The sequence below is a fragment of the Rhyacophila brunnea genome, unplaced genomic scaffold (genome assembly GCF_057557595.1).
Source record: "Rhyacophila brunnea isolate RB1 unplaced genomic scaffold, BYU_Rbru_1.0 scaffold_24, whole genome shotgun sequence".
Taxonomy (NCBI): domain Eukaryota; kingdom Metazoa; phylum Arthropoda; class Insecta; order Trichoptera; family Rhyacophilidae; genus Rhyacophila; species Rhyacophila brunnea.
In genome coordinates, this window is record NW_028232904.1 from 5,839,245 (window position 1) to 5,852,327 (window position 13,083).

A 13,083-nucleotide genomic window follows, 5' to 3' on the forward strand; every position below is an offset into this window, starting at 1 on the left:
ATATGATAATTATCAGCGTAAATCTACTCGCCAGGTAAATAGAAAATACACGTATCGGTGATGCAAGATGTGGTACCAATGTATGCTGCTACTAATTGCTGCGACAATATGGGGTGGGCCCTGGCTTATTCCAACAACTCCATCCACCGGTAGCTGTTTTCGTATTTTGTATGTCAAATATATGACAGTTTTTTTGTTGCTGTAATTATTAATAACCATGTCCTTGCTTTTTCATACAAGGTGGTTGTTAATAATTTTGAACAATCACAAACAAACACCCAAGATTTGAGCCACACTGGCATCACCTCACTGGGATTGGACCCAGTGCAGAAGAAAGGCCAGCGCCTAACGCACTGCACCACGAGAGCCGCCTAATATACAACGGTCATTAGTAGCTCGTAGTCCGATCTCAAGACACCTTCTCCATTGATAGACTTTGGATGGATTTACTTAGTGCAATGATTACTAACCTGATAGGGATAATGTAAGAGAAGAGCAGTATGAACCGACACAGGTATCGTAGCCACGGCCCGGAGAATCCCTTCAGCGTTATCATCACAAGAGACAGCAGGAGGACGGAGACAAAGAGAACCTTTGTCATATTGTTCACCTTCAGATCCAGCTGACCAACCTTTGAGCGGGGCATCGAGTTATTCATCACACTCCGAGTTTCGGAACCTGAAATTTTTCATTTCGCATAAATAATTTTACAGCAGAACCTCCATATAACGAACTAATATGGGTGAGGGGGTGTCCGTTAAAGCCGAAAGTCCATTATATAAAAACACACTTCGGATGATATATCCATTGTGGAGTGACGTTAATGTTCGGTGTTGATGCACTTGCTTTCGGTAATCCTGCTTTGAAAAAAGAATCTAGTTTTGTTTGCACTTTTAAAGTCTGCTGTTTTTTTTTATATTCAATTCTCTAAAATTATGAAAATGTGTTAATTACTGCTTATTAATGCGAAAATTATCTAACGAATAGTCAATAAATGTTATTAGACATTTGAATTTAACGCATTCGCTGCTGAATAGATGAGATTTTAATTGCCCCCTTTAAAATGCACGTTAATTACATCGATCGGCCGCCTGGTCATTACGCGCCGTGTGCGTCTTCCGCGTCCAAAGTATTAAACATGTACAACATTAACAGGGTGTTTTTAACAATTTTAAGATTTGACCATATATATTGTTCGTTATATCGAGGTTCTACTGTAATATCGAAAGTCACATATATCTTCGACAGAAGGGTGCTCTATCATTGTATGCACACAAGCGGTTGCAGGCTACCATTTGAATTTGTCTGCCTGCACAAGCCGCCTGTTGATTCGGCTCGGTATTCATGAGTCACTCAAAAGGGGTCATTTATATCTGATATCACAGCTTAATATAATAACTATAAGCCGTCCAAGAAGGAGATGGGCTGACGCCGTAGAAATGGACTGGCTTCATATAGGAAGACCCGGTAACTGGAGAAGTGTGGCGAGAAACCGGAGTGAGTGGAGAGCGGTTGTGGAGGAGGCCAAATCCCACCCCGGGATGTAGCGCCGTGGAAGAAGAGAAGATCACAGCTTAATGGGAGAGCGGTCTGATATAGTATAATGATTTATGACAACGGGAATAGAAGGGTTATAGAGAATATGACATCATAAAACGAAGAAAATACAAACTTTTTGATACTTAAATCAATCATTTTCAATAACATTGTATTTGAACAAATAGGGGAGCACAGAATATCGTCTATTCAATTCTGAACTATCCTAAACGCCAATATTTCGAAATACGTTTTTTTACATCAATCGATTCTCTATGAAATATCCTACATTTCTGTATAAAATCAAATGCAAATAAAGTAGTATTTTCTTAGTTATTCAATAATTATATTTTATCCTAAATGCCAAACACTAATAATTCATCGTTCAAAAGTATTCTAAACCCCTAAGATAGTCTTGAAACATAATAGTATTGCACGTGAAATTTGCAACTGTATTGCGGGTATTAAGTTTTATTGTCTATCTTCTAACAAGAAAAAGGAAAAATAATCATCAAGAATGGGTGAAAAATAAAATAAAGAAGCCGTACAATTCTCATCAACAGTTCTTTGATGATACATTTGGGAAAATACATAGAAAAAAAGAGAGTTGAAGGCACCAGACTGTAAGTGCCCAATGCTGAAATTAAAATGGTATATCAAGAATACTGAAGCACTGCTGACAACAAACAAGAAATATTGGATATTAAATCACACGGATAAAACCGGTGTAGATCGTCATAGAAAGGCAGAAAAGAATAAAAGGTAGTCTGCACATATTGAAAATAAAATTCAAGTCTGTCGAAAATTTTTCACCAAAACTTTATCGATATCAGAACAAATCGAGGGCTTAAAGTCAGACAACGTTATCTACAAAAAAGTGTTTTTTTTTTTTTTTTGAGATAACATTATTTTACATTTATGGCTACATGATAGTCAAACAACGTTATGTCAATCTTTTCTAATTTCTTATTAAATCGTCAGTAAATTTTAACGCTAACTACATAATTTACCCTTGTTTTCATATTTTTTAAAAACTATCCCTATACATTGTAACATCATCATAAGCAAGATAAATGTACAATACAAAATAAATTATAAAATATTAACATTAGGTTTTAAATAAACATCTCCCTTGTTGAGTTACAAGAATCTAAAATAACGATTTTTGGCTCTCCTGTAAAGTTGCACTTTTGTAGATAGTGTTGTTTGACACTAAGCCCTCGAAATGATAAAGACCGTTTTTGAAAAGGTATATAATGGAGTTATGGAACCAGATCAGCGTGGAATGAAAACGACCGAGAAAGTCGAATCCGGTGCCACAAAGCAACTGATTAGAGAACACATCGAAAGCTTACCCGTCGTTAAGTCTCATTACTGGAGGTCAACGTATTGATTACAAAAAGATTGTATCTTCCAGCTGGTTTATCCATTAATAACTTGTATGACGATTACAAAAAGTTTCGTGAAGAAAAGGGCGTACAGCCATAAAAACTGAGAATGTATCGGATTTTTTTCAATAGAAACTACAACTATGGTTTCCATCTTCCTAAAAAGGATCAGTGCGATAGATGCAAAACTTTCACAAACATGAATGAAAGTGACCGAGCAACAGCAAAAACCGAATAAGATGTAACTTGCCCAGAAAAGATACTGCTCGAAAACACAAGCAAGAAGACAAAGAAAAATGTTTTCTTCCGATGACTCGAGCAGCATGGTGTTTGAATATGGAAAATGTGCTATTAACATCAAACCTCAAAGTGGGCAAACTGGACAGCAAAAGAAAACTATAAGTAATTAATTTCACATTTTACAACTTAAAAGATAAGGAGGTTGTTTGTTATACGAGGGTGGGTCAATAATTCCTTAGAAAAAAGAATTAAAACAGTTTTTATTTTTGTATTTTTTTTTTATTTCTCAACATAATCTCCTTGGAGCTCAATACACTTGGTTAGACGTTTCTCAATTTTTTTTAAACCGTCAGAAAAATAAATTTTCGGAAGGTCCTCAAAATAAGCATTTGTCCGATCGATGACTTCTTCATTTGAAAAAAAACGTTGTCCACTTAGCCATTTTTTTAAGTTTGGGAAAAGGAAAAAGTCACTGGGGGGGGCTAAATCTGGCGAATACGGTGGGTGGTCGACCAATTCGAACTTCAATTCTTCAATTTTAGCCATTGATCGTAAACATGTGTGAACACGGGCATTGTCCTGATGAAAGAGGATTTTTTTCCTGTTTAAATGAGGCCGTTTTTCTTCAATTTTGTTTTTTAGCTGGTCCAGTAAAGATGCATAATAATCCCCTGTTATTGTTTTTCCTTTTTCCAAATAGTCAACGAAAATAATTTCACGTGCATCCCAAAATACAGTAGCCATAACCTTACCAGCTGATTTTACGGTTTTCGCCTTCTTTGGACATGGTTTGCCTTCGCAATCCACTGCTTTGACTGTTCTTTCGTCTCGGGAGTATAGTGGTGTATCCATGTTTCATCTACAGTCACAAAGCGATGAAAAAATTCATCCGGATTGCGTTGCATGAGCGACAACAGGGCTTTAGAGGCCACCACCCTATTGCGTTTATTGTCGACTGTGAGCAAACGCGGCACCCATCTTGCAGAAATATTTTTCATGCCCAATTTGTCATGTAAAATAGAAATGACGCTACCTTTTGAGATCCCTGTAACCTCAATTATCTCACTCAACTTTAATCTTCGGTCACTTAACACCATTTCGTGGATTTTATTGATCATTTCTGGTGTAGTCACCTCTACAGGACGTCCTGAGCGTGGTTCATCCTTTGTTGATGTACGACCACGTTTAAATTCATTTAACCAGTTATAAATAGTTGCAAGTGAAGGAGCAGATATGCCTTGAACTAAATCCAACTCATTTTTTATTTCCTTTGCTGTTAACCCTTTTATATTAAAATGTTTAATAACAGCTCTAAACTCAATTTTCTCCATTTTTCATTTTTCCATTTTCCACAAGCAAATTTTTTTTTTAAATGTACGAGAAACACACAACAACCCGACCAATCTGATTGAAACTTCGCAGCATACTGAATCGGTAGTGCCGCTGCATGAAAACAAACCGCTTACAGTACTAGTCGCGCCACCTGTCGGCTTTTCTAAGGACTTATTGACCCACCCTCGTACGTAGAGCGAAGTTGATGGCAAGAAGGGATCAGCAGAAACGGCGAGCTGCATGAAGAAGTTTTTTAGCAATTGGCCGACTACAACCAAATAAGTTGTTTTATACTCTGACACAGCAGCTGGACGAAATCGTATTCAATATATGGGAATTTCATGTCTTTAGCCTCTCCAAAAAATATTTTACATGTAAGTAATCAATGAAGTCAGGCCATTCCGAAATGGAATGCGATTCAGTATACCTACTCCGCCATCGAGAGACCCCCATCTACGTGCCGGCAGTGTGATATGCTGCGGTCCGCTTAGCAGGACGAACTGGAGCCCCTTATAAAATTGAAGAAATGGGGTGGGCAGATTTTTTAAATTTATCTTCAGTCACGCAAAAAGGTTTTTAAAAATAGCACCATCGTAATGGATGGAACTAAGATAATCTGGTTGAAAAGCAGAGCCAAGACACATCTTTGTCAAGGAAAGTATAATGATAAATTTAAAAGTATTAATTAACCTGTACAGATACTGCCGTAAGTCTTTAAAACAACCCGTACCTGTTACAGTGTACCAGATGCAGAAATCAATCCTGAAAAATTATATGAATCGGAATTGCCGATATCAGAACAAAAAGAGCCTGTGAATCACGGGCCATACAATTTTCATAAAAAATTAAAAATAATAGTTTGACCGAATGGTTGATGTTATATCTGTCAACATTTCTAACATGCATGTCAATTTTATGTCCATAATTTATTTTGTTTTTCGTGAAATAAACGGTTTCTTAAATATTTAATTGTTTTAATATCACTTAATATTTAAAAAAACACATTAACACAGCCTGCTGCAGAATTGGTCTTGTTTAGAAGTTAAAATTATCGCGATAAAATGAAAACTGTCACTTCTGTACTATCCTAAATGCATGGGATTATATTGAATTTAAGAAACAATTATTTTCATGCCACTTCTTAAATATCCTAAGCGCCATTACTTGCCAATGTATTGAATTTTTCATAAATTTGAAATTGGAAATAATTCTCCAAAATTAATTGTAATTTAAAACACAATTTTGTTTTTGTAATATTTCGATATTACAGAATTAAAATCGAATTATATGTTCGTAATTTCTAAATATCGCTCTCCTGCACATTTTATGATTTGGCGTTTAGGATAGTTCTGAATTGAATAGACGATATATTAATAAGATAGAAATGCAAAAGCCAGTCGCCATAGATCAAGCCTTTGAAACCAGTTTTGGTTTATGACTTTATGACGGTCAGGCCATAAAATGCAAGAAATTGTACAAAGAAAAACTATGTTATTAATAATATTTTTTTGAAATGATAGTTTCTAGACACTTATTTTTGTGAATGACAGTTGACAACACAGCAGGGGGGTAAAAGATTCTGATACAAAGTGGGGCAATGGGGGGAGGGGGCCATAACATAACGAAAATCTTGCGAAGTTTAAAATTTGTCTGATAAAAAAGGCAATGCCTGTCTAAATATTAACATAATTTTATTTATTGAAATGCATGACGTTAATGATTGGTAATTTTTAAATTATTTTTTATGTATCATTTTAAGTAACAAAATAAAGAACTGTGTGAGCCAGCGTCAGCATCACATGCCCAGACATTTTATTGAGATTGATTGAGGTTGTCGGTCTGCACATCTGTTATGTATTGAAGAATGAGTTTAATTAACAATAAAAATAAGGTGATTTACCGGTATAAAGGATCATTCCTGTAGCATGAGTGGACTCTAAGACGCAGCCAGACCAAATGGTGTTCTGCACATCGAGCTCTACACAATGGTCGGTGGCGTGGCCGGTCCACGTGCCAATGAACGAGTGAATATCCGGCTGAGGTTTCTCTGCGAACACGGTGATGTTAATGTTCAGCAACTCGCGTTCCGAAGGGCATTTCTGGCTGTGAGGAACCGCCACCCTGAAAATCAAATAATGGGCATGTTGTTTCACGTTTTCTATCAAAATAAACATACATAATTGGCAATATGTCATATCCAAAAAGACGGACGATGACAAGAAACACTAGAACCGCTAAATTTCATACAAACTCGAAATGGTTACATGTAAATTGTACGTATTACATTTCACCGTAGCACAGTTCGCCGTAAGTTTTCTTATCGGAAAGAGATGACAGTCATCTCTATAGTACCGAGATGGAAAAAATTACGCATTGTTCTGTATTTCTAATTTAATTATATATCTATTTTCTACTGTCTTTCCCTTGTACTTCGGTAGTTTTTACTATATATTTTGTAAGTGTTTTAGGTACAAGTCAGTTAACAGGAAGCCAGGCAGGAACCATGCCAGTTTTCATAACCGATTTTGGCAAAATTCATGAATTCAAAAATGAAAACCTAACCTAACCTAACAAAGAATCCAGTATATTGGCTATTTTCAAAATTTGTTTGCCGCTGGCTTCCAGTAAACCGACAAGAACCGTGTTTTATTTAGGCATGAATTTTATCTCAGTACTATACTGCCCTTCTTAGGAAGAAGCAGTAACTGACTCACACACTTTCGAGATAAATGACATAATGTGTTTTTTCTCAAACTTTAGTACTGTGAATTAATAAAAAACGGTGGTAATTTTTATTAGTAGGATGTTAAAATACAAACAAAGTAATAATAAACAAGCAGTAACTGCAATGAATAGGTGCAATTACTGCCCTTTTGCTAAAAAAAATGTATTATTTTAGAAGATGTTAATTTTTTCACTAAGGATTTTAACGGTATTTTAGTGATAATACTGATTTTAAAGTGAACAGAATATATATCTTTCAAAAATACCTAACGGATGGCATTCATAACTCAATTTCACAAATTTTGCGAGTTACTGCCTTCTTCCTTAGAAGGGCAGTATAGGAATCAACGAGGCCGGACGGTCGTCTATAGACGTCGTTTTTTTTAAAGTGTGATATGACAGAACGTCCTGTACTGTGGAACGTAATACGACACAACGTGTATAGAAGTCGTATTTTGGATTAAAACACAATGTTCCCTATCTACTTGTGTCACGTTGCGAACATATTTCCAGTAGATTGTGTCGTAGCTTCAGACATACTCATTTCTATATTATCTAAATCGAAAATTTAAAAAATTTTAATTTTAATATGTGTCATATAATAATGTGTCGTATAACATGTATGAGCTAATATATGTCCGCGAATGTGTTAATATATGACCAAATATTTCCAATACAACATTTCACGGTGAAGTATGATACGGCGAACTGCATATGTACAAATTTCCGGACACGTCTCCGAACGCGGTCCTTCAGCTTTATTCAGTGTTCACACCACCAGTTGAATCTACCGCACTGAGATTAGTAAGTAGTTATCACCTTGGTTACTCAACGCACACAGCAGCAATGCGGTTATATAGGAAATTACAATTTTGTCGAATTAAATGAAAAATTTGGTAATGTGCAACAAATGCCACTTTGGGCCGCGGTTTGTACATCACTGCTGAAAACCACCATCCTTCACCTCAGTGTTGTCTTATTTTCCTATGCTGATTATATTACAAAGGGGTTAAAATTATAGTATTTCTGTAAAAAATATAGTACAGGAACATTTTTCGGCTCGAATCCTTTAAAATTATAATATTTTGGCATATTTGGTGTAAATTTATAGTATTTTACATTTTTTGCAGAATCAAAATTATAGTATTGTACTATAATTATAGTACGGTTGGCAACACTGCTTCACCTCCACATCATCCACCCCATCCACCTGATCGACCTTTGTCCACTTATCAAGTAATATTGTATATAAGAAGTGTTCTTAATTTTTTTTACAGTTGCCTTGACTTCAATGGTACATTTACTAGCGCGCTTGACTGTCAAATGAAAACTTGATGTTTGGCTAAGTGGCCTATAGTGGCCAACTGTCGGTATTTTTCGCTACACATCAGCCAGATTCACTATATGTAAAAAAAGTTTCAGTTCCAACTTTCGAAAAATTGGACCGAGTGCAATTCACATCTTTCACTGTGTAGATGAGTGCTCTTCTCCATTAAGGTATAAATCTATCTATAATTCATGTGAATTATTGTAAATAACTACATCTTCTAAGTGCTTCAAATTCTGTCTATGAATCTAAAATATCTAAAAGGTATTTTAAAGCAAAGTCTTAAAATTTTAGTTAATTACCTGACTTTCCAATCTGTCTCTCCATCCAGCTGGTCAGTGGCGACAAACACAGTACCGGATGCGTCAGAGGCCCTCAACAGTAGTAAATCAGCCGGGGCACGCTGCCTTCGATGCAAGTGGACCACATCTCCAACCCTTAGAGCGCTGGCAGCCACACGTTCCGTTTTGCCTCTATCGGCCCCTTCCAGAATCAACCGATCGTACTGCTGGTTGTTGACTAGCCTATCACGTCTGTAGATGACAGAAAGTTGACTAATTTTACAATCAAAACCCTAATTAAACATAACTCAGTTGATTTTTAAAACTCCATATTTTTCGTAAGTTAAAATAAGTTTCACATAAAGTATACATAAGTGCCGATAGACCCATTTTGATTAAAAAAGCAAAACGGCCGCAGTCCATTCATTACCTTTGAGTAAACGAATTTTAAGAGAGGACTATTAAATATGTCGACACCTACCTTAATTAAGTGATCTGGGTATTTTTTTTGCAATGAATTTATTTATCTCAACTTACTTTTCCCACCACCACCCATCACGTCTCCACACCCACTATGCAGGCGTATACCGTGGTGTAATGAACATTTATCGCTCATCTACTTCAGTTATACAATCTCTGATTTTTTTTTGCAATTTTTTTTTTATTTCAACTTGCTTTTCTCTCCACCACCCGCCACGTCTCCACACACGGAGAAGTGCGAAAAGTTTACGGTGATGGGCGGCGGCTTGAAGAACTAGATCCTCTCCTCTCGCGTTTCAGTACTTACAATACTTCGAAATCGAAAACCATAGACAAGATACGACACGAGAGCCGCCACCAGGCCTCACGTTAAACTTTTCGATCTCTATACATGAGCATATACCGTGGCATAATGAACATTACTCGTTCTTCAAAGTTGTACTGAGTGTCCCAGGAACAACTTTTCATGACCTTGGTTGGCGTGCAGTGATTGTACGATTCTTATGCTGATTTAATCTGTAAATAAGATTAATATGCCGCAAACTTTTTGAAAGTTTAACAATATTCTTTTGTAAATACCAAGTCGTATTGGACAACCAGTCCAACTGAGGAACGGACCGACTTAAAAAGCTCTTCCCTTTCAAGCGTCATTTGGATGCATATGTATATGACCATGAGTTGGATCTATAATACGGCCAATATGGTAACAATGTTGTAGATAAATGAAGTTGCAAGACGATACCTGTATCTTCCGATGTCATCCATGGCCTCTCGGAAAACTGTGATGGATATGACGAAACATAGAGGACCCCAGTACGTGTACAAGTAACCGATTCTTATCTCCGGGATGAACTGACTCAATGCCATGGCGAGAAAGTAGAAATTCAGAAAGAATCTGAATTGTTGGAACAATACCAACGGCAGGAATGTAATTGTACTGTATTTCTGAAAAGAGAATAGAGGGGGCAAGTGACATATAAGAAAAAAATTACTTAGAAGCAGTTTCAGTTCGTGCAATAATTTTCGAGAAGGAAGGAAGTGATTGTTCGACCAAGTCCGATCCTAATAAGATAATATGGGCCTCCAGAGTGGAGGTTTGTATTAACCCTTTACTGCATAGTGTCGCAAATTTGCAACATTTCAAACTATTTCGATATAGCCAATGCCATCTGTGTAAATCATCAAATAATATCCTTTTTCGATGCCTAGTAAACTGTTTTACCATAAACATCCTACTTCACCGATTTTGTTTAGACATTTCAAGAAATAAAGCATTTCTGCATTATAGTCTATGCATTTCTGCTTTGACAGTTGACGAATTCGTTTGTACGCAAAAATCCGCATTTGTAACTAAATAAAAAAAAATGTACAGAAGATTGAAATTGGTTAAATAAAAGAATCTACACATCAAATAAGGTGTGTACATTAGTTTTTTATGATTGTTATCATTTGGTTTTGTATTTTGTCATACTGAAATGAAAGATTTCCTAATGTCGTTAATCTGCGATACCACACAGTAACATACAAAATTTAATGAAATTTTCGAAAAAAAAAAAATATTATTTTTCCTTCATTCACAAGGCATTTTGACACTTAAGAAAAAATAAAATTTTTCAAAAAAAAAAATCATGCAGTGAAGGGTTAACAATTTGCGAATTTTCCCAGACCCAGGATTCGAACCTGGGACCCACGACGATATAGGCCGACGCTTATGTCCCGAGGCCATCGTGGGTGCAAGAAATTACCACCTACTTATACTATTATCATTGCAATAAGCTTTATCTGGCTTGAAATACCGTATTTTATTTAGTTTTGCCACAATCTCAATTTTAAAATTATGAAATAAATACTTTTTTGAGTTCTGGGGGCACACATAGTCAAAATGCATTGTCACTCCAAGAGATGGTGCCACTTTTAATGGACATCCTCTTCTATGGAACTTATGAATCTAATATAATATATAACAGACGTATATATTATATACGTCTGATATATATGTTTATCTTGGCAATATATGCACATTGGATTTTTGGTTGTTTGTTTGCAGTTTTCCCATACCTTTTTTGCATGCTTGCATAAAAGGAATATTATTACTTATCACTGTCGATTATTTCTGAGAATGCTCAGCATCTACAGCTAGGGATTGCAATATCGGTATTTCAAAACTGGTATCCCAGTATTTTTCGATACTGAAATACCGGTATATACCGAATTTTAATTTATTCTTTATTGAAAGTGGAAACAAAATGTATTAATGAATATAAATGGTTTAATAGGGCAAATATCAGCATCTCTACCATATCTTTCCTTAACCTAACATAATATTATGTACTTACCTATTTAATTATTTTTGCTATAAAATACTACATAATATTTTAAAGTTCTGTTTTTTACATAAGAAATTTTACGAATACCGGTATTGGTATTTTCATTCGGTATTGCAATCACTATCTATAGCATCAACGATATTATGCAGATGCTGTTTGTCATTCATTTTGGCTAGCCTTAGGAATCGATCAAAGACCATAGATGTCTAATGATAATAATTATTATTTTACCTGATTTCTGATTTTATTCGGAGGATACATCTCATCCGAGAGTTGGCCAAGCTTAATTACACGAGGACTTAGTTTTCTCTTCCGTCCAAAATATGGCCAAATACAGCATTTCAACCTGAAAGTACAATATCAGCAGTGTAAGAGACAATATGTATGATTTGAATATTCGCGTAATACAAGAAGACTGCCACAGGCGCCTCCGCAAGGGGAGGGGTTTGAGTATGGACCACCCCAGGAACGAAAAAAAAACCAATGATTTAGGTGAACTTCTTTTTCTTCTTCGCCATGGCTTCATGGCTGAAGATCGTTTCGAAACTTTCAAATTGCGATATCACAAAATGATGTTTTTTGGGTTGGTGACTTTTGTCTGAACGGTGAAGATATGCTATACGATTGACACATCAACAGTTTTGCTCGGTATACCCGAGAAGTAGCTCGTTATAAAAGTGAATAAATGTATTGAGAAAATCATAAACTAAAATGTCAACGAATGTTTACTCATTACATCCGAGATCTCGCTATTTCCGTGATCGTAATAACCAAGTTCGATTGTATTTAGTTATTTGGCCAATGATAGTCTTTTTCAGCAATCTTGAATACGCTTGAATTACTTAAAATGTTGTATTTTTCCCCTGTTCTGAATTTTCATAGTTCTGTTTACCGCTGTTCTGTTTTATCACCGTTCTGTTTTGTCTGGTTACCGCCTAACATATTATTGATATTATCAGGATTCTTCGAGTACGTTCATATGCCTAGAGAAGAACCATAACTACATTTTTTTCTTTGTCTCACTTAATTTCGAAATGACAAGATAAGATGCCCGAATTCATTGCTGCATTACATACTTTTATTTCGCAATGTTAATAATATATAATATTATCGTGATATTTCCTGTGTTTGCTTCGCTTCAAATATCAATAGTACATTATCTGAAAATTATTATTGTAAGTCAAACAAAATGTCATTCGTGTTATCATCATTGTCATACGTTGATTATGCTGATAAACAATAAAATAATTTCTAAATATTTATTATTCAACATGGAAAATAATTACCACAACCAAGTCGACTTTCCTCTTGGCCTCGGTATTAGTGGATCGGTCTCCATTGTCTTGAAACTTTATTAAATCTTCAAATTCATAATCCGAAAAACAACAAACAATAAGATTGAATAATTGGCATCAAACATCAAACGATGATCAAACGTCAGCTGTGAT

At 35.6% G+C, this 13,083-nt stretch overlaps 1 protein-coding gene across 2 annotated transcripts in view; it reads right to left on the bottom strand.

The window, feature by feature from the left end:
- LOC147068959 (putative phospholipid-transporting ATPase IIA) overlaps positions 1-13,083 on the bottom strand; it is a 35,710-nt gene extending 22,627 nt beyond the window's left edge. For both annotated transcript variants that reach the window (XM_085951187.1, XM_085951188.1), the window contains exons 1-6: positions 12,922-13,083; positions 11,867-11,981; positions 10,051-10,253; positions 8,850-9,080; positions 6,397-6,617; positions 471-678 (exon numbers count right to left, since the gene is read on the bottom strand). In XM_085951187.1, the coding sequence (XP_085807313.1) occupies positions 471-678; positions 6,397-6,617; positions 8,850-9,080; positions 10,051-10,253; positions 11,867-11,981; positions 12,922-12,974 (1,031 nt within the window). In that variant the 5' untranslated portion in view covers positions 12,975-13,083. The remainder of the gene's footprint in view (positions 1-470; positions 679-6,396; positions 6,618-8,849; positions 9,081-10,050; positions 10,254-11,866; positions 11,982-12,921) is intronic.